Consider the following 23,660-nt stretch of genomic DNA (forward strand, 5'->3'; position numbering starts at 1 on the left):
CATGAAGAATCAGGAAAATTTTGACTGACTTGAGAAAAGACAATCAAAGGACCCCAGTGCTGAGGTGATGCGTGTAGCAGCTATTATAAAAATGTTCCAAAAGGTAACAGCATTCTCAAAACAGACTGAAACATAACCTCAGGGGGGGGAAAAATGGAACCTATAAAGAAGAACCAAATGGCAATTCTAGAACTGAAAAAATAAAATTAATACAGTGTGTGTAATATCAGAATAGAAATCACAGTAAAAGAGTTGGTGAACTTAAAGATAGATGAATAGAAATACCCATTCTGAACACAGAGGAAAAGATTTTTTAAAAAAACAGCCTCAGGGACCTTGAAACTACCAAAATGTGTAACATTTGTGTCATTAAAATCTCAAAAATAAAGGTTGGAAGCATCTCATGTTTGACAAAAGACAACCTATATATTATACAAGCTCAGCAAACCCCCAAAAGGATAAATCCAAAGAAATCTAGGCCCAGACTCATCATGGTTAAACTGCTAAAAACTAAAGGCAAAGAAAAGGTTTGAAAGAGAACATTTTGAATGACAGCAGATTTCTCACCGTAAACCGTAGTGACCAGGAGGAAACTCCTAACACTCTTAAATTGCTGAAAGAAAAGAATCGTCAACCAAACTTCCATCTATATCCCGTAAAAATAGCAATCAGTAATGAAGGTGAAATAAACATTCTCAGATGAAGGAAAATGAAGAGAATTTACTGCCAGTGGGCCTCCTCTAAAAGAACTACTGAAGGAGGTTCTTCAGATAGGAGATAACAGATGACAGAATGAAACTTGGAATGTCAAAAATAAAAGGAAGGCAATAGAAACGGAAAATAACAGTAGATAAAGTGAAGGTGTTGGTCACAAGGCTACTGGTGAAATCACATCAGGAACTTATATTTGTTTATGACCGTGGGCTGCTATGGAAGAGGGCATGCATGTTCATAAAGGGACTAGTGTTCATTTAAGATCACTGCAGGCCATTTGGCCAAACAAAATAGATGCCAGGGCAGCTATATCATGGTGTAACTTAGTTAAACTCTCAACAGACTTGGATAACACTATAAACCAACTAGACCTAGCAGACATCTACAGAACACTCCACCCAGCAACAACAGAGTACACATTTTTTCCAGACACCCATGGAGCATTCACCAGTGTAGACCATATCCTGGAGTGTGAAACAAACCTCAACAAATTGAAATCATACAAAATGTGTTAAGCCATCATGTAATCACACTTGAAATTGGTAACAACAGGAAATTCTCTGTGTACTTAGACATTAGCCTACTTCCAAACAATTCATGGGTCAAAGAGTAAAAGTAAACTAGAAAATACATAGAACTGAGTGAAAATGGAAATGTACATTTGTTGTTCAGTCACTCAGTAGTGTCCAACTCTTTGTGACCCCATGCATGCCAGGCTTCCCTATTCTTCACCATCTCCCAGAGCTTGCTCAAACTCACATCCATTGAGTTGGTGATGCCATCCAACCATCTCATTCTCTGTTGTCCCCTTCTGCTCCTGTCTTCAATCTTCAATAGATGTACATAGCAATATCTATTTCAGGCAGCAAAAACAGTGCTGAGAAGAAAATTTATAGTACTAAATTGATATAGAGGAAAGAGAAAAGACATCTAATCAATTATCAATGTTCCTATCTCAAAAAACTAGAAAGAGCAAAACAAGCCCAGAGCAGAAGGAAGAAAGTAACAAAGAGCAGAAATTGAAAACAGGGAAAAAATTTAAAAGCTAGGGGTTTGGGGGGAAAATTGATAAATCTCTAGCAAGGATGACGAAAATAGAATACAGTTCACCAATATCATGAGTGAAATAGAAGTTTCACTACAGATCTGAAAACCACTAACAAAGCAATACTACAAACATCTTTATACTCAGAAATTTGACGACTTGGAACATAGGAAGCAACTCAGTCGAGGGTACATTTTTATGTGCCTACTGGCCATCTGTATGTTGTCTTTGGAAAAATGTCCATTAAAGTCTTCTGCTCATTTTTCAATTGGGTTGTTTGGTTTTTTTGTTGAGCTGTATGAGCTGTTTATATATTTTGGAGATTAAGCCCTTGTCTGTCGCATCATTTGCAAATACTTTCTCCCATTCTGTAAGTTCTTTTCGTTGTTGGTTTTTTTTTTAATGGTCTCCTTTGCTGTGCCAAATTTTGTTAATTTTGATTAAATCCCATTTGTTTATTTTCACTTTTATTTCTATTGCCTTGCTAGACTGACCTAAGAAAACATTGATACGATTTATGTCAGAGAATGTTTTGCCGATGTTCCCTTCTAAGAGTTTTCTACTATCTTGTCTTAGATTTGTCTTTAAGCCATTTTGAGTTTATTTTTGTGTGTGGTGTGCACAAAAGGGTGCACATCACCCTTTTGAGGATGTGCTCTAACATCTGATCTACGTGCAGCTGTCCAGCTTCCCCAGCGCCACTTGCTGAATAGACTGTCTTTTTCCCATTGTGGATTTACTTCTGGGCTCTTGGTTCTCTCTGTTATTTCTTACAGTCACATGTGGACCTACAATTATATAAAAAATTTAATTAAATGAAAACAGAAAATATATGAAGAAGAAGCACTGGGAGGGTGGAGAAGGGACAAATGAAGGAGAGAGCAAGGGAGACAGGAAGAAAGAAATACCACTATTAGGTCCCAACATCATGCTACACAGGTTTCACTTGCATAAGCCTACTTACCCTTCACAATAACCCTTTGAAGTAACATTATACCTCCACTTTTCAGAGCTTTCCACCTAGGCCTTTCCAAATCTTTCTGTTATACCTCACTTATTTTTGTAGGAAGGAACTCTTAGAGCAGTGGATGGGGGGAGAGGAGGGGAGGACACATTGCAAAGAGAAACCTGCTTCATTTTACAATAATCAGTACTGCTCAGGGGAAAGTTTTCTGACTCAAACTTTTCCTCAGGATCTTCAGCCTCCTTGTTCCTGACTGTAGATCAAAGAACTAAGCTGGGCCCCACTCCCACCCCTGATCAACAAATAAAAATTTTAAAGAAAATATAATTAAATATGGAAAGTTTAATATTTTTTTACCTTAACCCTATAGATCCTCCTGTACATCCCTTTTTGGAGAACACTGACCTGTTCCATAGCTTATAATTGCTTGAATTTAACTTAGTGCTCATATTTAAAATATATATATATATATTTTTTTTCTATTTTTCAGCATTAAAATCCATGACTTGGCCGAATTAAGAGACATGTATGCTATAGTCAGCCTGGATGATGAACATAAAGGTATTGATTTTTCTGAAGCAAGTTGGCGTTTGATCATTTTAGTAAGAGAGTAATGTGTTTGTTAACGTATGGTTTGCATTCATTGTAGGAGGAAGCAAATTTACACCTTTCACTAGAATTCCCTCAAGTAGCCTCTTTATTAGTAATTATGTCGGGTCATACTCCTTGACTGGGCTTCGCAGTTGGCTCGGTGGTAAAGAATCCACCTGCCTTTGCAGGAGGCGCAGATTCAATCCCTGGGTCACGAAGATGCCCTGGAGAAGGAAATGACAACCCACTCCATTACTCTTGCCTGTGAAATCTCATGGACAGAGGATCCTGGCTGGCTACAGTGCATGGGGTCACAAAAGAGTTGGAAATGACTCAGTGACTAAAAACAAAAAAAAAACTTCTTGACTAGGAGGATGTGAATATACTTTGACTCAAAGATTTCTGTTGTATTTTATCCCAAATCCAGTTGCAAAATCTGAATTCTGATATATTTCCCTTTGAGCCAGTTTTGAATGCATCGGGGCTCATGCTCATAAGCCAATCCATGATGAATCTCCTAGTCAAAATAAAAGCTATGTCCACTATTTTTTTTAAAACTTTGAAGATTTTTATGCCTCTGGTAGCTTAAGTGAAGATATTTAGTGTGCTTGGTTTCTTGTAACAGCATATCTGTTTTTAAATAATCCTTTATGTGCTCCGTCATTTCAGGGCTGGGCACCTTGTCCTGGACAGATGATGGCCAGCTGCTGGCACTGTCCACCCAGAGGGGCTCACTGCACGTGTTCCTGACCAAGCTCCCCATCCTTGGAGATGCCTGCAGCACCAGGATTGCATACCTCACCTCCCTCCTTGAAGTCACCGTAGCCAACCCTGTTGAAGGAGTACAAAAACAGTGTTCTCTTCACTTGTCAATAAAATTAATGCAGTGTTGACAGTTGATTCACTACTGCTCCTTTTCTCTGTTACAGGAACTGCCAATCACAGTTTCTGTCGCCGTGGAGCCCAACTTTGTAGCAGTGGGACTTTATCACCTGGCTGTGGGAATGAATAATCGAGCTTGGTTTTATGTCCTTGGCGAGAATGGCAAGTCTAAATCCAGTTGTTTTCTTATCTAACATATAATTTGTTTTTTTTTTGTCTTGTCTGTTTGTTTGTTTGGGAAGCACTAGTAGTTTCTTTTAAGACCAAATCTTTCTTTTTCTTCAGACATCTCTTTCTTAGCTTAAATGGTTTTTTGCGAATCTTCTAAAAATTTTGCATAGTTTTGGGAAAGGTTTTGTTCTTTATCTTTGTTGTGAAGACACTGTGGTATTCTGAGCAGATTGTGTTCTTTAGAATTGGGCCCTGGGTTTAAATTCCCTTCTTCCCCTTTTAGCTGGGTGACTGTAGACAAATTCTTTACCCCTCTGAGCCTTGGTTTCCTCATCTGGAAAATGAAGATTCTTCTACTTGTAAAGGGTTATGAGAAAAATTACATGGAATAAAATATGTGATCTTTTGCGCCTGGTCTTTCTTAGGCACCTGTTGGTCTGGTAGGTACTTCAGTTCAGTCAGTTCAGTCGCTCAGTCGTGTCCGACTCTTTGCGACCCCATGAATCACAGCATGCCAGGCCTCCCTGTCCATCACCATCTCCTGGAGTTCACTCACACTCGCGTCCATCGAGTCCGTGATGCCTTCCAGCCATCTCATCCTCGGTCATCCCCTTCTCCTCCTGCCCCCAATCCCTCCCAGCATCAGAGTCTTTTCCAATGAGTCAACTCTTCGCATGAGGTGGCCAAAGTACTGGAGCTTCAGCTTTAGCATCATTCCTTCCAAAGAAATCCCAGGGCTGATCTCCTTCAGAATGGACTGGTTGGATCTCCTTGCAGTCCAGGGGACCCTCAAGAGTCTTCTCCAACACCACAGTTCAAACGCATCAATTCTTCGGCGCTCAGCCTTCTTCACAGTCCAACTCTCACATCCATACATGACTACGGGAAAAACTACAGCCTTGACTAGACGGACCTTAGTCGGCAAAGTAATGTCTCTGCTTTTGAATATACTATCTAGGTAGGTTGGTCATAACTTTTCTTCCAAGGAGTAAGCGTCTTTTAATTTCATGGCTGCCGTCACCATCTGCAGTGATTTTGGAGCCCCAAAACATAAAGTCTGACACCGTTTCTACTGTTTCCCCATCTGTTTCCCTTGAAGTGATGGGACCAGATGCCATGATCTTTGTTTTCTGAATGTTGAGCTTTAAGCCAACTTTTTTGCTCTCCTCTTTCACTTTCATCAAGAGGATCTTTAGCTCCTCTTCACTTTCTTCCATAAGGGTGGTGTCATCTGCATAGCTGAGGTTAATGATATTTCTCCCAGCAATCTTGATTTCAGCTTGTGTTTCTTCCAGTCCAGTGTTCCTCATGATGTACTCTGCATATAAGTTAAATAAGCAGGGTGACAACATACAGCCTTGACGTACTCCTTTTCCTATTTGGAACCAGTCTGTCATTCCATGTCCAGTTCTAACTGTTGCTTCCTGACCTGCATACAGATTTCTCAAAAGGCAGGTCAGGTGGTCTGGTATTCCCATCTCTCTCAGAATTTTCCACAGTTTATTGTGATCCACACAGTCAAAGGCTTTGGCATAGTCAAAAAAGCAGAAATCAATGTTTTTCTGGAACTCTCTTGCTTTTTCCAGGATCCAGCGGATGTTGGCAATTTGATCTCTGGTTCTTCTGCCTTTTCTAAAACCAGCTTGAACATCAGGGAGTTCATGGTTCACGTATTGCTGAAGCCTGGCCTGCAGAATTTTGAGCATTACTTTACTAGCATGTGAGATGAGTGCAATTGTGCAGTAGTTTGAGCATTCTTTGGCATTGCCTTTCTTTGGGATTGGAATGAAAACTGACCTTTTCCAGTCCTGTGGCCACTGCTGAGTTTTCCAAATTTGCTGGTATATTGAGTGCAGCACTTTCACAGCATCATAAATGTTAATTCCCTACCCCTTCCACTGTATACTTGAATAACCACTGACATCTGAAGGGAGCCTCACTTTTTCTTCTCCTCCTCCTCCTCCTCCTCCTTCTCCTCTTTCCCACAGGAGGTCAGATGTCCCTCAGGAACAGAGCCAGCCTGAGAATTATCCTCAGATGGTCCATTAAGCTTCTTGTCACTAAGGTTTAATTTTTGGTTATTTTGCAAGTGACTTTATTTTTTATTACTTTGTTTCTTGTGAACCACTATGAAATTCCTAAAGGCAAATTTATATGGCAACTAAGATTTTCTTTAGAATGGCTAAAATTAAACTTTCAGGTTCAGAATATTCTTTCAAAGGCACACATTTAAAACTTATTTGCAGATCATTAGATTAGATCATTTTGTCTATATTTTATTGTGTTTGTTTTTGTTTTGATTACTACAGCTGTTAAAAAATTGAAAGATGTGGAATATCTGGGGACAGTAGCCAGTGTTTGCCTTTATTCTGACTATGCGTCTGCACTTTTTGAAGGCAAAGTCCAATTACATCTGGTAAGTATTTTTGGTGTCCCATGGCCTGCTTAGGTCAGTGATGACAATGAATAGCCTAGTGTTTTATAATCAAGAACTTTGGTCAAGAAGCAACCATGTACAGACTAGCTAGAAAGCTGTATGTAATAAAGGACTGACAAAACTCTTTTGAGTTTGTCATGAGAGTAACCTCATGAGATCAACCCTCAGTTAACCCTTTAACTCTGTTCCCAAGAAACCCAACAACGTTTCAGCTGTGCTGCTTATAACATGGCTTATGTAAAAATGGCCATGTAAAGTGCGTCTAGAAGGAACTATAAGTAAGTTGTAAAAACTGATGGGAATGCCATAGGTCTGGCTTCCTGGAATGGATTGACCCATGTGTTTGGTCCTGTCACTGGTGGGGATCTTGAAACTATGCTCCATGAGTTGTTCAAGAGATGTTGGCCCTTGAAATATGAGGCTTCTCAACCAGGACACTTCCCACATGTATTTCTTGGCTCTTTACTTCTGGGAAGCCAAAGAGATTAGCTACAAGACAACTGCAGAGGCTACTGCAAAGACTATTACCGTTAAAGAAAGTGAAAGTGTCAGTCGCTCAGTCCTGTCTGACTCTTTGCACCCCCTTGAACTGTGGCCCATCAGGCTCCTCTGTCCATGGAATTCTCCAGACAAGAATTAGTGGAGTAGGTAGCTATTCCATTCTCCAGGGGATCTTCCCAACCCAGGGGTCAAACCCTGTTTGCTGCATTGCAGCCAGATTCTTTACCATCTGAGCCACCAGGGAAACTCGTTCAAAGGGATATTTAATTGCCTTGCTGGCAAGCTGGGTTCCTGCCTGATACCTTTCTGAGTAAAGTGCTTTATCTGGTGAGCCTAAATATTTAGTTGAATTTAAGAAAAAGACTCCCATTACCCCCTAGATATTGCAAACCAGATTTATTCAGTTAAGTCTATGAGCCACTATTATTCTTTGTTTTAGATAGAAAGTGAAATGTTGGATGCTCAAGAAGAACGTGAGACGCGACTTTTCCCAGCAGTGGATGATAAGTGCCGTATTTTATGTCATGCCTTAACTGGTGATTTCCTCATCTATGGCACAGATGTACGTGTTGTCTTCTGTAATATAGAATGTGGGAAAATTTCTCATTTTTACCTTGTAATTTATTATATACGTGTGTGTATATATATGTTATATAGATATTATATGTGCATACATGCATATATGCTCAGTTACTCACTTGTGTCCAACTCTTCGCAACCCCATGGACTGTAGTTTTCTTCTGTCTTTGGGATTATCCAGGCAAGAATACTGGAGTGGGTTGCCATTTCCCCCTCCAGGGGCTCTTCCCAAACCAGGAAGCAAACCCACGCCTCCTGCATTGGCAGGCAGAATCTTTACCACTGAGCCACCTGGGAAGCATTATATGTGCAAAAAATTATTATATATGTATGTAGAGCACTTTGGTGTGATTTGCTATTATCAAGTGCTTTTGTAACTATAAGCAACTTTGATGGCACAATGAAAAGGACAGACTTTGGAGTCTGGACAACCTGGGCTCAAATACTAGTCCTGTTACTTGCTGCTTGACACTTCCAGTCTCATTTTCCTTATCTTGATGCTTTCAGGATTTAATTTGATGACAAATGTAAGACACCTCATTCAACTATAGCTATCCAATGCCTACATTTAGCAGGCATTTAATTAAAATTAATTGAATATTGAGAATCCCACTTCAACCTTTTGGTCATTTGAACCATCAACACCCTGTACTCTTAGATGTTACATTAGCCACATATGCATAAAGCATAGTTTAGTAATAGCATTTATATTTGTAAAAACTTTTAAAGATTTTTCAAAGCATATCATACCTGTTACCTTGCTTAGCCTCTAGAAGAATTCACTAAATTGGTTTAAAAAAAAAGGCATTGTTTCCACATTTGTTGCTATTGTTCAGTTGCTCAGCAATGTCTGACTCCCCCATGGACTGCAGCACACAGGCTTCCCTGTCCTTCATTAGAAAGGCAATTAATCACTGTTTCAAAGGTTCTGTTTTCTCACATTGTTTTTTTAAAAGAGCATATTTAAAAACATGCTTATTGCCAGAAGAGAGACTTTTTAAATTTAAATTTGACCCAAAATCAGTTTTTGAGCTTATACACATGAGTAAGGTAGGTCTCATGTATCAGATAAAGTGGTGGTGATATGGTAAATAAGTAGTAAATAAATTAATAGTACATTTATATAACACACAACAATTTATAAAGCCCTGATCTCACTTATTTTATCTCATTAACTCTATAAAATAAGCAGGGAAGCTATATGTGTGTGTGTGTGTGTGTGTGTGTGTGTGTGTATATATGTTTATATATGCTTATCTTTTTCACTCTCCTCTTTCACTTTCATCAAGAGGCTTCTGAGTTCCTCTTCACTTTCTGCTATAAGGGTGGTGTCATCTGCATAATGAGGTTATTGATATTTCTCCCAGTAATCTTGATTCCAGCTTGTGCTCCTTCCAGTCCAGTGTTTCTCATGATGTACTCTGCATATAAGTTAAATAAGCAGGGTGACAATATACAGCCTTGATGTACTCCTTTTCCTATTTGGAACCAGTCTGTCGTTCCATGTCCAGTTCTAACTGTTGCTTCCTGACCTGCATACAGATTTCTCAAGAGGCAGGTTAGGTGGTCTGGTATTCCCATCTCTTTCAGAATTTTCCAGTTTATTGTGATCCACACAGTCAAAGGCTTTGGCATAGTCAAGAAAGCAGAAATAGATGTTTTTCTGGAACTCTCTTGTGAACACACTTCCTGTGAATTACGTTTTCTAATCTGCCAGTTGGAAACAGTCACTGTTCCCAATTCTCTGTGAGTGCCAGTCACTGTTTCCTCTAATGCCTTTGGATGGTTCTTCTCCCTGGCTTTGACAATTTTCTAAGTGTGCAGTGATCAGTACTCTGCTGAAGACTCAGGGTGGACCCTCTGAAGATCTTCAGTGCTCTCTCAGTGCATCTCTCTCCTCTCTGGTGTTATACGCTGCAAGTCTAGCCACCTCCCTTCTGCCCCACTGGATCCTCAGCTCAGTCTCTGCAGCTCAGGGAGTCGCGCTCCACCGGCATGTTCCCCCGGTTTGCCATGGCTTGAAGACTCTCCCAAGGCAAAAACTGGAGCAATCACAGGACTTAGCTTGTTTCCCATCTCCAAGAGACCCTTATCCTATGTTGCCTTATTCCAGTATCTTGAAAATCATATTTCATGTATTTTGTCTGTTATTTTTGGTTCTTTTGGGTGGGCAAATTAAGTCCAGTCACGCCATCTTGGCCTGAATAGAAATGTCAGATGTTAACATGTGTTTTTATTTTAATTAAACTTTCTATTTTGGGATCATCGTAGACTCACCTGCAGGTATAAGAAACAATACAGAGAGATCCTATAAATCCTTTTCCTGGTTTCTCCCAATGGTAACATTATATTACATATCACAACCAAGGTATTGACATTAACAGGCAAGATATAGAACAATTCTGTCTCCACCAGGATCCTTCATGTTGCATTTATCTCCACACCCACTTTCTTCTTGCCTCTACCTTAATCCCTGATAACAGTCTGGCTTTTCTAGTCTATTCCAGTGGTCTGTGTGTCTGTCCCTCCACCAGTACTACACAATGATCACTGTAGCTATTAAAAAAAAAAAAAAAAAAGACTAATTTTCCCATTTTTTTTCACAACTGTTTTACCTATTCTAGTTCCTGTGCAGGGCCATGTAAATTTTAGAATAATCTTGTCTGTATCTACAAAAAAATCTTGTCTGTCAGTTCAGGAGAAATAACGTCTTTATTCTGACACCAATCCATGAACACAGTATACCTCTCCATTTATTTAAATATTCTTGGATTCTTTCATTAGTGATTTTTAGTTTTTAACACACAAGTTCTATGCATGCTTTGTTAAATTTACACCTAAGTATTTCATTTTTTTGAGTGAGTTTAAATGGTATATTTCTAAATGTTGATGTCTACGTGTTCATTGTTGTTAAAGAACTATGACTGTATCTTGTGGGTTTTTGTTTATTTTAAACTTAATTTTCTAATTTGTTAACAGCAAAAATATTTTAAGTAATATGACTTGAAAGTTACTTTTAACCAATAAGAGTATTTCTTACAAGTGGAAAATCTGAAAATCAGTTAAGCCTTAATATGACTAAGGATGTTAGAACTAATAATAGACTGTTGACTCGGATGTACATACTCATTTAACTTACTTTCTTGGATCTGTACTTGGCTTATATAGTAAATATTATTTTTAGACTCTTCCTTGATCAAAAATATGACTTATTTTTTTCAAATTAGGAAATAGTTTAACATAAATGCTGAGAAGACAGTATTTTCTTGACAACCTTTCATTTCTATGACTGGATTTTTTTAGACTGGTGTTATTCAGTATTTCTACATTGAAGACTGGCAGTTTGTTAATGATTATCGACATCCCGTCAGTGTGAAAAAGATTTTTCCTGACCCAAATGGGACCAGATTAGTTTTCATTGATGAAAAAAGTGATGGATATGTCTACTGTCCAGTAAGTCTAGAAAAGTTTTCAAATAGTTATTTTTTAAAATGGCAACATATGAAAAAAGTGTTTTTAAAATATATTTTGTATATAAGATCACTTTCTCTTAAACAATGTGGAGAATTATGGTACTTTGTTATTATGTTTGTGGTATATTTGTGATTTGTTTTCACGACTTTTCATCTATAAAACTTTTTACATTATTTGTAATTTTTAAGTGTTAAAAACTCTTAGACTTTTTAATGGAAAGAACAGTCCTTATTCTGTATCATTTTAACCTTATTTATGGCACAGTACTACAGTGTATCTTCAGATAACATGAGTTTTCTCCCCGGAAATGCAATAGCTTCAGAGAGCAAGGACCGTTCCCTGTCCTTTCTGCCCGCCTCAGTTGATTTTCCTCTTCTCTTAAAGATCCTGAACACTAAGGAAAGATTTTTTTTTAATCAGGTGATTTAAAAACAGATGAATCCATTTTTAGACATTTTTTATTGTTGTTCAGTCATTCAATTGTGTCTGATTCTTTGCGATCCCATGGATTGCAGCATACCAGGCTTCCCGGTCCTTGACTGTCTCATGTCCAAGATAAAGGAAGTTTTTATCTTGGAGGAGTTTGCTCAGAGTCATGTCCTTTGAGCTGGTGATGCCATCCAACCATCTCATCCTCATGTCACTCTCTTCTGCTCCTGCCTCCACTCTTTCCCAGCATCAGGGTGTTTTCCAGTGAGTCAGTTCTTCACATCAGGTGGCCAAAGTATTGGAGCTTCAGCGTCAGTCTTCCAGTGAATAGTCAGGGTTGATTAAGATTTTTAGATTTAGTTACTCTTTTTTTTTAAACATCCTTAACTTTTACAAGGCTTAATTTAGAAAAAAGGAAATATTGTGGTTTTATCTCACTTACTATACTTGGATTTTTTTTTTAATATCCAATTAGTATATTTTTGTTCATAGTTCACACAGCCTACAGCTGTGCTTGGACTGAACCTTAATAACTGTTCCCAGGTGTCTTAGCTTTACCACAGTGAAGACACATTCCCTGAAGACAGCTCTCACTTCACGATATACTCTCCTAGATAGTAAAACTTCCTTCCTCCCTTTTTCTTTTTCTCTTTTCTTTATTTCTTTTCTTTTCTGTCTTTGACAAATGTATAACAGGTTTCAACAGAAGTGCCTGGATTATTTATTCAAAATTCCTAATATTCTAGTTCTTTCCAACCCATTTCTCAGTTACAAAATAAATGAGGAAAAATGACCTGAATGTAAAGATGACCTTGAGTTCCCCCTGCTTAATAAGGAAATTCAATCTTGTAGAGATTTCCTTTCAGGATATATATATAAACCTATCTGCCTGAGTTTATAGGAATATATGGGTTGATTTTTTTTAATAGCTTATATTACTATAATTACAGTTTGTTGGAATACATTGTCGGAATGCGTGTTTTTAAATAAAATGTATCAAGTGGAATTTATTTAGATCTCAAATCATGTATGAATTATTTGTTTCTTCTCTAGTTGGAGCATTTCTGTACCCAATATTATTGATAATTTTCTAAGCACAAGTGTGTTCATAGTTAATATTTCTGTTATCATTCTGAGCAACTTCAACTTTTTTTCTTAACCTGAAGTTTTGTGTCCAGACTTGTAGTTTTTCCTGCAAATTCACCAAATTTTAGATAAAACCCTTGACTTTGCATGTAACTACAGTTTTTTTTAAAGCCATGCTTAGTATAGAAAGGGGAAAAGAAACTTTTCTTCATTTATCTTGGGATGTTGATGAGTTGAATATGAGTTGGTAAGCTTTACCAGCTAAGACTGCAGACAAGCTCCATCCTACAAAGGCAAATGATAATGGTTTAAGTGCAGATTTGGGTAAAATCTGTAAATCCTTAATTTTTAGGTTAATGATGCTACCTATGAGATTCCAGATTTTTCGCCAACCATTAAAGGTGTTCTTTGGGAAAACTGGCCAATGGATAAAGGTGTATTTATCGCCTACGATGACGATAAGGTATACACATATGTCTTTCACAAGGACACTATCCAAGGTACTTAATCACTTTTTTGTATGTTTGTTGAGAATTACATTTCCATTGCACTAAAATTAAAACATTCTTTTTTTAATGTGTGTGCTATTAGTTTTCAACATTAAGGTGTCTGTTTTATAATATAGGATCCAAGGTCATTCTGGCTGGTGGCACCAAAGTTCCTTTCTCTCATAAACCTTTGCTGTTATATAATGGAGAGTTGACCTGCCAGACCCAGAGTGGAAAAATAAACAACATCTACCTTAGCACTCACCGCTTCCTCGACACTTTAAAAGACGTGGGGCCTCATGAACTGAGGCAGGTGCTGACACAGACTTTAATGCTAAAAAGGTATGGCTTAAACACTTCTTGTGGAGCTTCTCATTTCCTTTTGTGATTTTAAAGGTCAAATCTTGTGAAAATAGATGGAAAGGAATTCCCTGGCCATCCAGTGCTTAATAAGACTATACTCTTCCAATGCAAGGAGCACAGGTTCGATCACTGGTTGGGAAACTAAGGTCGCACATGCCACACAGCATGACCAAAAAAAAAAAGATGGAGATAATAGTATTTACCTCATTTACTTCATGGGATTATCATGAAACTCAGATATGATCGATTTGAGAATATATGTAAATTCTAAAGGAAGGGCTTTTGTACTATGGGAAAAGCCCATCAGAACAAAAAGGGTTTCTAATCTCCCAAATAGCGCAGTTATTGTGAAATTCTAATAAATGTAATTATTTCAACACTCCCTTAATTTCATCATAACAAAGTTTGATTTTATCTTACTTGAGATTTTTTTTACCCTGCTTTTTCCTCTCACCTCTTAGGACCACAGTGAATTCCTCTGTGTAAATGTTGCTCTTCCTCAGGGTCCCTTGGGCTCCTTTCTTCTCTTTTCACTCTAATTATTCTTCCAGAGTGAATCTCCTCAAGTGAGTGAAGTCGCTCAGTCATGTCCGACTCTTTGTGACCCCATGGGCTGTAGCCCACCAGGCTCCTCCTTCCATGGGATTCTCCAGGCAAGAGTACTGGAGTGGATTGCCATTTCCTTCTCCAGGGGATCTTCCCGACCCAGAGATCGAACCTGGGTCTCCTGCATTGTAGGTGGACGCTTTACTTTCTGAGCTATCCCTGCGTTTTCCTCTCACCTCTTAGGGTGACTGTGAATTCCTTTGTGTAAATGTTGCTCTTCCTCAGGGTCCCTTGGGCTCCTGTCTTATCTTCTCACTCTAATTATTCTTCCAGAATGAATCTCCTCAAAGGTGGTTTCAATACCTTATATATGAGGTTAACTCCAGAATATGCATCCTTGACTTAAACCTGTATCACCACTGCCTCCCAGTCCTGTGTAGCTGGGAGTCCACGAGTTCCTCAAACTCACGTCATCATCTTTCCCAGCCTCCTTTTCTCCCCCTGCCCAAATCATGTTGTGCACATGCCCTACAGCGCACACCCACACCCCCAGGTCTTTTTCTCCTCCACTATTCCCCCACCTTAACTCAGGCCTTCCAATGGAGTAATGTGTAGCAGAGTGACTTCTGACGGCTCGCTCTCCAGGTAGCCTCAAGACAATCTATTCTCCACACACTTTGGAAAATGAGTCTGATCCTCAGTGACTTCCCACTGGCTTTAGGAAGAGACCCCTATTTCTCGGGGACCTCAGCCTGACATGCTCAGCACTTGCTGATGTAATACCAGCCTCACCTGCCCTGACTCCTCCAGTGCTCTCTGTCCACTGACTGCTTGAATTCAATAATGTTTCATGATTTCCTGCCTTGGCATGTGCTGCTTTCGCATCTTAGGCTGCCCTTCCCTGTCTGTGTAGGTAGTAACGCCTCATTCTCCACCATTCAGCAGGGCCCTCTCCTCCAGGAAGCCTTCCCTGAAGCCCCTGACCACTGGCAGTGTAGATTGAGGCCTTTCTCATGTGTTGCCTCAGAGCCAGGATCTGGTGTGCAGAGTGGTTTAGAGCACATTGTCTCTTACCACTAGGCTGGTTTCTTAAGGCCTCTAAGCCTCACTTTCCTCCTTTATAAAGAAGAAATAATAATAGTATATAGGGAATAGGGTTGTTAGGGTGATCCAGCGAGATAATTTATGCAACGCACTAAGCACAAAGATGCACATACTGTAGGCACCCTGGTATCTCTGCCATGCTATGTCATAGTCCTCTGTTTACTCACCTGTCTCTTCTGCCTTCCCCAAGTGTGACCACCTAAGGACAGTGACTACATTTGATCCTTACATCTTGGTTCCATGCACAGATCCTGGCACATAGCAGTGCTCACTGTGTGTGTGTTGGGTGGAAACTAGATTGATGATTAGATGGGGAGGATGACATATTCATTAATATAGGAGTCCCACAAAAAGTCTCATTGACATTTGTGGTTAAGATTTAAACCAGAAGTCAGTAAGCTTTTTCTGTTATGGTCAAAATGGTATTTCAGGCTTTAAGGGCTATAGGGTCCATCACAACTACCCAGGTTGGTTGTTGGAGTGAGAGCAGCCCAGACAGGCCATAAAGGGTAGGCAGGCTAGTGGCTGTCTTCCACTCACACTTTATTTCCCAAAGCAGGAAGCTGCAGGCCATAGTGGGCTGACCTATTTTAAATTTACCAGCTTATAGGAATAGAATACTAATGTTATTAGACTTATATGACAGCAGAAATAATTTTCATATGTGTGTCAAGTAAACCAAAAAATAAATGAGTAGAATTAGTTACTGATGAGGGAGGGTGGTTACACAGCGTAGACTCAGATTAATTCAATAAATTCAGGAAAAAACATCTATACAAAAAAGGAAGAAAAGTTTATGTAGTTCTTTTATAACTTGGAAATGATTAAAGATTGAAAAATATTTTTGCAAAATTTATCTAAGGCATAACATTAAATTACATACAGTCTAAAAACTGCCTGCTGCTGCTGCTGCTAAGTCGCTTCAGTCGTGTCCGACTGTGCGACACCATAGACGGCAGCCCATGAGGCTTCCCTGTCCCTGGGAAAAACTGCCTAGTAGGAAACAAATAGAGCTCCTTGATTATGCTTATATATTCAAATGCCAGGTTTTCTGATGCCTGGGAACTGTGCAAGATTCTCAATGATCAGGCTGCCTGGAATGAACTGGCCAGAGCCTGTCTACACCACATGGAAGTGGAGTTTGCAATCCGTGTTTATCGGACTATTGGAAACGTTGGCATGGTGATGTCCTTGGAACAAATAAAGGTAAACAGCATCTTATGGGAATTATCAGATTAGCATTTAAATGATACTGAGTCAAGCATTTAAATTTCTGCAGTTAGTCTTACCTAGCTCAAAAACTGATAGATACTACCACTTCTTCCTAAGCACAGTCCTTAAATAAAAATTAAACCCTTGAGTTTCTTCTCATTAAAACTGTTTTTATTTATAGGGAATAGAGGACTACAATCTTCTGGCAGGACATCTTGCCATGTTCAGCAATGACTTCAACCTGGCTCAGGACCTGTACCTGGCATCCAGCTGCCCTGTTGCCGCCCTTGAGGTAAGGCAGCAGATGAGGGAAAGAACGCGCAAAGAGGCTCTGACCTCTTTTAAAGAGTTAACATCTCTCAGCACCAGGCACCACATGCCTTCCCCCTCCTTGAACTCAGACTTCAGCTTTAAGAACCCCTGAGTATTCATTAACCTTAGAAATATTTTCACTCTGTGTTCTATGGAGCAGTAAAAGGCATGGTATTGTAACATTACCAAATAATTTAGAGTCAGAGTGTATCCAAAGAGAACAGATTCTGTAACTTACAAAAACACATACAAATGAAAACAGACATCATTTATTGAGTGCTTACATTTACCAGGTACTTTTCTAAGTGTTGACATAAATATTTTAATTCATTCAACCCTCCCAACACTCCTGTGAGATAATACTATTATTTTCTCTATTTTCCAAATGGGAAACCTGGGGCACATTTATCATTTACTGTGTGACGTTCTCTTGTGTGTGAAGAGGGGTAGGCTAAGGCTTGTGTATCATCACTAGTGTCCCAGAGGTGAGCATTACGAGGGAAGGACCAGAACAGAATGAAGGACCCAGGGCCACACGAGGTAGGAGAGCACTGTGGCTGTGTAGAAGAGCAGTTAAGAATGTGGCCTTTAGAGTTGGGTTTCAGATCCCACCTCTGTGTGCCCTTGGACCAGTTATTCCATGTCTCAGTGCCCTAGATCCCATTTAAAGGAGGGATAATAATATGTAGCCCATAGGGTTGCCGTAAAGACGTAAGAATGGGATTAGATCTTTGGGAACGGCGCCAGCTTAACTGTAAAGACACAGATGGTGGCTGTCGTCACTAACATTGTTCCACCTCAGCCAACATTTCCACAACCACATAGAGAAAGCACATTTGCTATTGATTTCACGACTTATCTTTTTCAAATTGTTCTATAGCAAATTCCATTTTTAAATTTTAAGTGGACTGAATGTTAAGAAAAAAATTAGATGGTTTTCCAGTGTTACTGGCTTCCCGGGTGGCATTAGTGGTAAACAACCCGCCTGCCAATACAGCAGATGAAAGAGATGTGGGTCCGATCCTTGGGTCAGGAAGATCCCCTAGAGTAGGAAGTGCCAACCCACTTCAGTATTCATGCATGGAGAATCCCATGGACAAAGCGGCCTGGTGGGGTACGGTCCATGGGCTTGCAAAGAATCAGACGTGACTGAAGCGACTTAGCGCGCTTGCACTCACAGTATTATTTGAGAGGACTGGGGACACCCTGAGAAATTTTCAGATCTTGGATTGGTATGTGCTGGAATAGGAACAGGGCTTCCCTGAGTGAGGGCAGAGATGTCATCCTCACTCTTCCGCATTAGCTGTGGACACTTGTCACGTGCTCCTGGCTTCGTAAAGGATTTAAGCTGATGGCTTCACAGTGGGGAGCGGTGACTGTACCCCATTGTTCCTTTAACCTCACCTTGAAGGCTGACAGGTTAGCTAAGTAAAAACTTTGGAGGCAAAGTCCTACTGCTCAGCCCTGCCACACACTAACAGTGAGAGTGTGTGTGCAAAACTAGCCTCTCTGCCTCAGTTCTGGATTCCTAAAATTGGTACAGGAACAGCTCATTATAAAAGGCCTAGTTGCGGAAAGTAAATAGGCTAATGTCTTAGAGTGGAAAATATCACTTGCAAAATGTTAGCCATTGTTAATTCTGTACAGAGGGTGAATAAAGTGAGGAATGAACTCCAGAAGATTAATGGTTTACTCTTTAATGGTTAGTTTTTTATTATTATTTATTTTAAATGAAACAAAGATGAATATTTTAATGATAAAAGGAACAATTCACAAAGAAGATATCATAAACCATTAGACACTTAACAACAAAGAAACAAAAGACATAAAGTAAAAATCAGAAGAAATAAAAGGGAAAAGAAGCAATATATAATATATAGTGAGACATATTAACATTTCTGAGACCATTTTACCAAGTGCAGAAAGAATAGGAGCATCTTGAATGATGTCATTAATAATTTAAATATAATAGATTTATATTTAATTAATTTATGTTAATCATATCCTGTGTGCTTGTATGCTAAGTCACTGCAGTCATGTCCATCCCTTTGTGACCCACTGGACTGCACCCACCAGGCTCCTCTGTCCATGGGATTCTCCAGGCAAGAATACTGGAGTGGGTTGTTATGCCCTCCTGCAGGGGATCTTCCAGACCCAGGGGTCGAACCCACATCTCTTATATCTCCTGCATTGGCAGGTGGGTTCTTTACTACTAGTGGTACCTGGGAAGTCCTAATCATATCCTACACAAATAAATTTAAAATTTTGTATCTCATATGTTATTAGATGTCCATAGGACATTTAGAAAAACTGAATTTCAAAAAGTAGAATTCTTTTTTGTGCCTGTGATTCAGTTATACATATACACATTACTTCTGAAATTATTTTCCAGTGTAGGTTATTACGTCATTCTGTTCCCTGTGCTGTACGGTAAACCTTTGTTGCTTGTTGCATATCTGTTTTTTTTAATTTGGAAATCTAGCATTCTATTCATACTAAGAAAAACAAGTGGAATCAAAATGTCATTAATTTTTTAGTTAGGCAAAAATTCATAAGTTTTTAAACATACATATATGTTTACAAAAGCTTTTCTACTATTTTTGATAAAGACTTGAGAAAGAACATCCAAAAAAAGAAAAGATGGAAAATTGGAAAACAAAATGAAATGGGAGCACTGAATATGAAATAGAAATAATGAAACAAAATAGATAAAAATGAAAGATCCTCATATAGTCCAGGTGTTTTTATTTTTATTTTTATTTATTTTTAATTACTTTATTTCGCTTTACAATATTATATTGGTTTTGCCATACATTGACTTGAATCCGCCATGAGTGTATATGTGTTCCCCATCCTGAACCCCCCTCCCACCTCCCTCCCCATCCCATCCCTCTGGGTCATCCCAGTGCACCAGCCCCAAGCACCCTGTATCATGCATCAAACCTGGACTGGCAATTCGTTTCACATATGATATTATACATGTTTCAGTGGCATTCTCCCATAACGGCTGTTCATTAGAAACTGGAGCTCTAGCAAAAAAAAAAAAAAGCAATCCCTGGGCATTTGTATTTGTATTTTTCAAAAAAATTCCAAGATAATTCTGATATGCATATGAATTTTAAAAAGTGATTACAGGTTTTTCTATTAAATGGTAGTTTTGGTGATACAGAATTCTATAATTTTTCTGTTGACCAATCATAATACAATGGTATTAAGTGAGTAATAGTTACATAATCACAATAGTGAAAAGATGTTTCTCAGTTTTTGCAATCAATAGCCAGACAAAAAATGAACGATAATTACAATTTTAAGCCATAATGGGAACATGATTAACCTAACAGTATAAAATAATTACATACAATTTTGGAATTGTGAAATTGTGCCCCAGACACAGATAAAAGACCTCAGGAGTCAGAGAGAGAGACATGTTCACATTTTATTTATGTTTGCTACTATTCATCTCATGATACAGGTTCAGATTTTCTCAGAAAATAAGATTGATTCCTATAGTAAAGTATTTCTCAACTTTTTCTTTATCATCTCCCCTCTGAGAAGAAATACTAATTTTAATTTAGTTGATTGAATTAATTTTAATTCAATTTAATTTTTTCCTAGTGAAAGTGAAGTCACTCAGTCATGTCTGACTCTTTGCGACCCCATGGACTGTAGCCTACCAGGCTTCTCCATCCATGGGATTCTCCAGGCAAGAATACTGGAGTGGGTTACCATTTCCTTCTCCAGGGGATCTTCCCGACCCAGGAATCAAACCCGAGTCTCCCTCATTGGAGGTAGACACTTTAACCTCTGAGCCACCAGGGAAGCCCTTTTCCTATTGAGACAAATTAAATACTAAAGAGAATAAGATTTTGTTTAGGATTGAGTTTTGGAGGGCCATGAACCATTGTAATAGCCATGGGCCCTGGAAGGCACAGGCTCAGTAGTTGTGGCACACCACTTAGAATCTTCCTGGACCAAACCCATGTCCCCTGCATTGGCAGTGGTCCATTGAGCCACCAGGGAATGTAATCACTTTTATTAAAACCAGCACTATATGGTAATGTGCAGAATAATTTGCTATTTGAAATTAATATCTTTCTCTTTCTAATAGATGAGAAGGGATTTGCAGCACTGGGACAGTGCTCTACAACTGGCAAAACGTTTAGCCCCAGACCAAATACCGTTTATATCAAAAGAATATGCTATTCAGCTTGAATTCACGTAAGTCCTCATCTTTATATGTTTCAGTCAGTATCTAATTACTGAATATCTTCAGTTCTAAACTGCTATTCATTATAAGGCCATTGATTTAATAATTAAATCCATGGATTTAATAGTGGCTTCTTAGGTAGAAAAAAACCATATTAATTATACATCCAAAAATGTTTTATTCTAACTAATGATGTCTTATCCATGTATCTATCCACTCCCTTTCAGCATCAAAATCTCAGTTTGGGTCTAAGTCTTTTCCATATTTAGAATTGTTTTGAATTGAGAAATATTGTTTTGAAACACATTTGGCCAACAACAGTTACACATAGTGTCAAGGTGACTCTGCTTTTCTTAATTTACTATCATGACCTTGACCTCTTTGAACACTTTGAGGATTTGCAGTGTGAATTCAAGGCCTGGTGAAAGATACAGGCTTTATTCTACAACTCTATTTGCTTCAACTTGTACTTCTGCTTTTTAAGATTGAATTGCACACGGATAAAAATTCATCAGTTCATGTTGCAAATCAAGCCAGAAGCTTTTCAAGGTGAAGCTGCAGTGCTTGAGTAATAAGCCCTGCTGATGCATGATGAATATGCTTCACAGATCTCGCCTGCCTTTGAAAATACCATAATCTGTTCTGAGAGATTTAGAAATTTCTAGTGTTCTTAATTGCTGCTGCTGCTAAGTTGCTTCAGTTGTGTCCGACTCTGTGCCACCCTATAGACTACAGCCCACCAGCCTCCCCTGTCCCTGGGATTCTCCAGGCAAGAATACTGGAGTGGGTTGCCATTTCCTTCTCCAGTGCATGAAAGTGGAAAACGAAAGTGTAGTCACTCAGTTGTGTCCGACTCTTAGCGACCTCATGGACTGCAGCCTACCAGGCTCCTCCGTCCATGGAATTTTCCAGGCATGAGTACTGGAGTGGGTTGCCATTGCCTTCTCCGTCTTAATTGCTAGACAGTGTTAACTGTCAGTAGTCTTAATTGACAGACTATACTTTTTTACTTCAGTCCTGCCTAAAAGCGTAATTTTAGAGGGATTTCAGGATCCAATTTTAGACTCGCATTCAGCTGTGGTTAATGTCACTAACGCAGATGCCTGCAGAGACAAGAACTGAATCATTTATTGACAGATACAAGTTTGCAAGTATATGTAGTTGCAATGACAACTACATCATAACTGGACAATTTATTATAGGATATATTCCATTTTCAAAAATTATAAAATGGGAAAAACACTGCTTCTTGAACAAAGAAAATATGGTTCTAACATTAAAAATCATTTTTATGTAGTTCCATTTTATTTTCATATAGACTTTATAGTCATTGAGAATATTGACAGATAATAGTTGTAGAAATTACTCCATCAAAAAGTACTCTTTCATTTCTAACCAGGATACCTTATTTAAAAGTTCCCATTTTGCAAATAAAAGCTTTTTGGAGATTTTATTTCTTCATAGTCAATCTTAATCTGCCCCTTAGAGTTAATCCAATATGTTGAAAAGAATAAACAGGAATCTTAGTGCATAACTCAAGAGAGGAGGCCCAGTGCCCTGGCCCTGCATCTCTGTCGTGTGAATGACTGGGGCTGAGAGTAAAGAGAAGAGGGTCACTGCACTGGGAGATGACCCACCCTCCCCTGTCAGAGCACAAGCACTTGAGGAAGCTCTGGAACTATCCAGAAAACTTCCCTTGTTCCTCCTTTCGGGAGAATCAAAGTCTTTGTAGCAAACCCTCAAAAACTGTCTCATCATAGTCAGGTGAGCTGAGCCAGTTGAAAGTCTGATGTTATTGATACTTCTTTAACCATTTTTGCTCAACATGTGACTGTGAAGTCACCAGTTTCCATAGTTTTCACTGTTTCTATACTGACCCCTGGGTCCTGATCTAGGTATGCACCCCAACACCCAAATCAGGAGACTTACTCTTGTGATAATCATAACTAATTAGGTATAGGTCATCACTATCCAGTACCCCAGTGGCTACCAGGTGCTGATTTTTAAAAAATATTTATTTGTTTGGCTGCACCAGGTCTTATTTGTGGCATGTGACCTCTTAGTTATGGCATGTGGGATCTAGTTTCCTGACCAGGGAGGGATTGCACCCAGGACCCTTGCATTGAGAGTGTGATGTCTTAGCCACTGGACCACCAGAGGAGTCCCACCAGCTGCTGAGTTTGATTCTAAGGCCCTGGGCCTCTGCTCAGTTCCAACAGTCTTTTTCATTCCACATCCAAGACATTGATTAGATCAAAGAAGGACCTATCTGACATCTGTGTGAAGGATTAGCTCTCCAGTCTGACATTAGAATCATGAGCTAGGGCCACATGAGAGTTCCAAAATAAATAACATGAACTAAAATACCATTAAAAAAAAGTAAGGGTTCCCAAGTCTCAGTTTCAGTTCAGTTCGGTCGCTCAGTCATGTCCGACTCTTTGCGACCCCATGAATCGCAGCTCGCCAGGCCTCCCTGTCCATCACCATCTCCCGGAGTTCACTCAGACTCATGTCCATCGAGTCCGTGATGCCATCCAGCCATCTCATCCTCTGTC

The 23,660-nt window shown here is 39.1% G+C and overlaps 1 protein-coding gene across 1 annotated transcript in view; it reads left to right on the plus strand.

The window, feature by feature from the left end:
* LOC128049504 (WD repeat-containing protein 19) overlaps window positions 1–23,660 on the plus strand; it is a 169,530-nt gene that overhangs the window by 108,235 nt on the left and 37,635 nt on the right. The window contains exons 20-30 of the mRNA XM_052641755.1: window positions 3,214–3,284; window positions 3,984–4,156; window positions 4,244–4,358; window positions 6,677–6,783; window positions 7,745–7,867; window positions 11,188–11,337; window positions 13,226–13,373; window positions 13,499–13,703; window positions 16,421–16,580; window positions 16,768–16,878; window positions 21,007–21,116. Coding sequence (XP_052497715.1) covers window positions 3,214–3,284; window positions 3,984–4,156; window positions 4,244–4,358; window positions 6,677–6,783; window positions 7,745–7,867; window positions 11,188–11,337; window positions 13,226–13,373; window positions 13,499–13,703; window positions 16,421–16,580; window positions 16,768–16,878; window positions 21,007–21,116 — 1,473 coding nt within the window. The remainder of the gene's footprint in view (window positions 1–3,213; window positions 3,285–3,983; window positions 4,157–4,243; window positions 4,359–6,676; window positions 6,784–7,744; window positions 7,868–11,187; window positions 11,338–13,225; window positions 13,374–13,498; window positions 13,704–16,420; window positions 16,581–16,767; window positions 16,879–21,006; window positions 21,117–23,660) is intronic.

Source organism: Budorcas taxicolor, chromosome 6, assembly GCF_023091745.1.
Source record: "Budorcas taxicolor isolate Tak-1 chromosome 6, Takin1.1, whole genome shotgun sequence".
Taxonomy (NCBI): Eukaryota; Metazoa; Chordata; class Mammalia; order Artiodactyla; family Bovidae; genus Budorcas; species Budorcas taxicolor.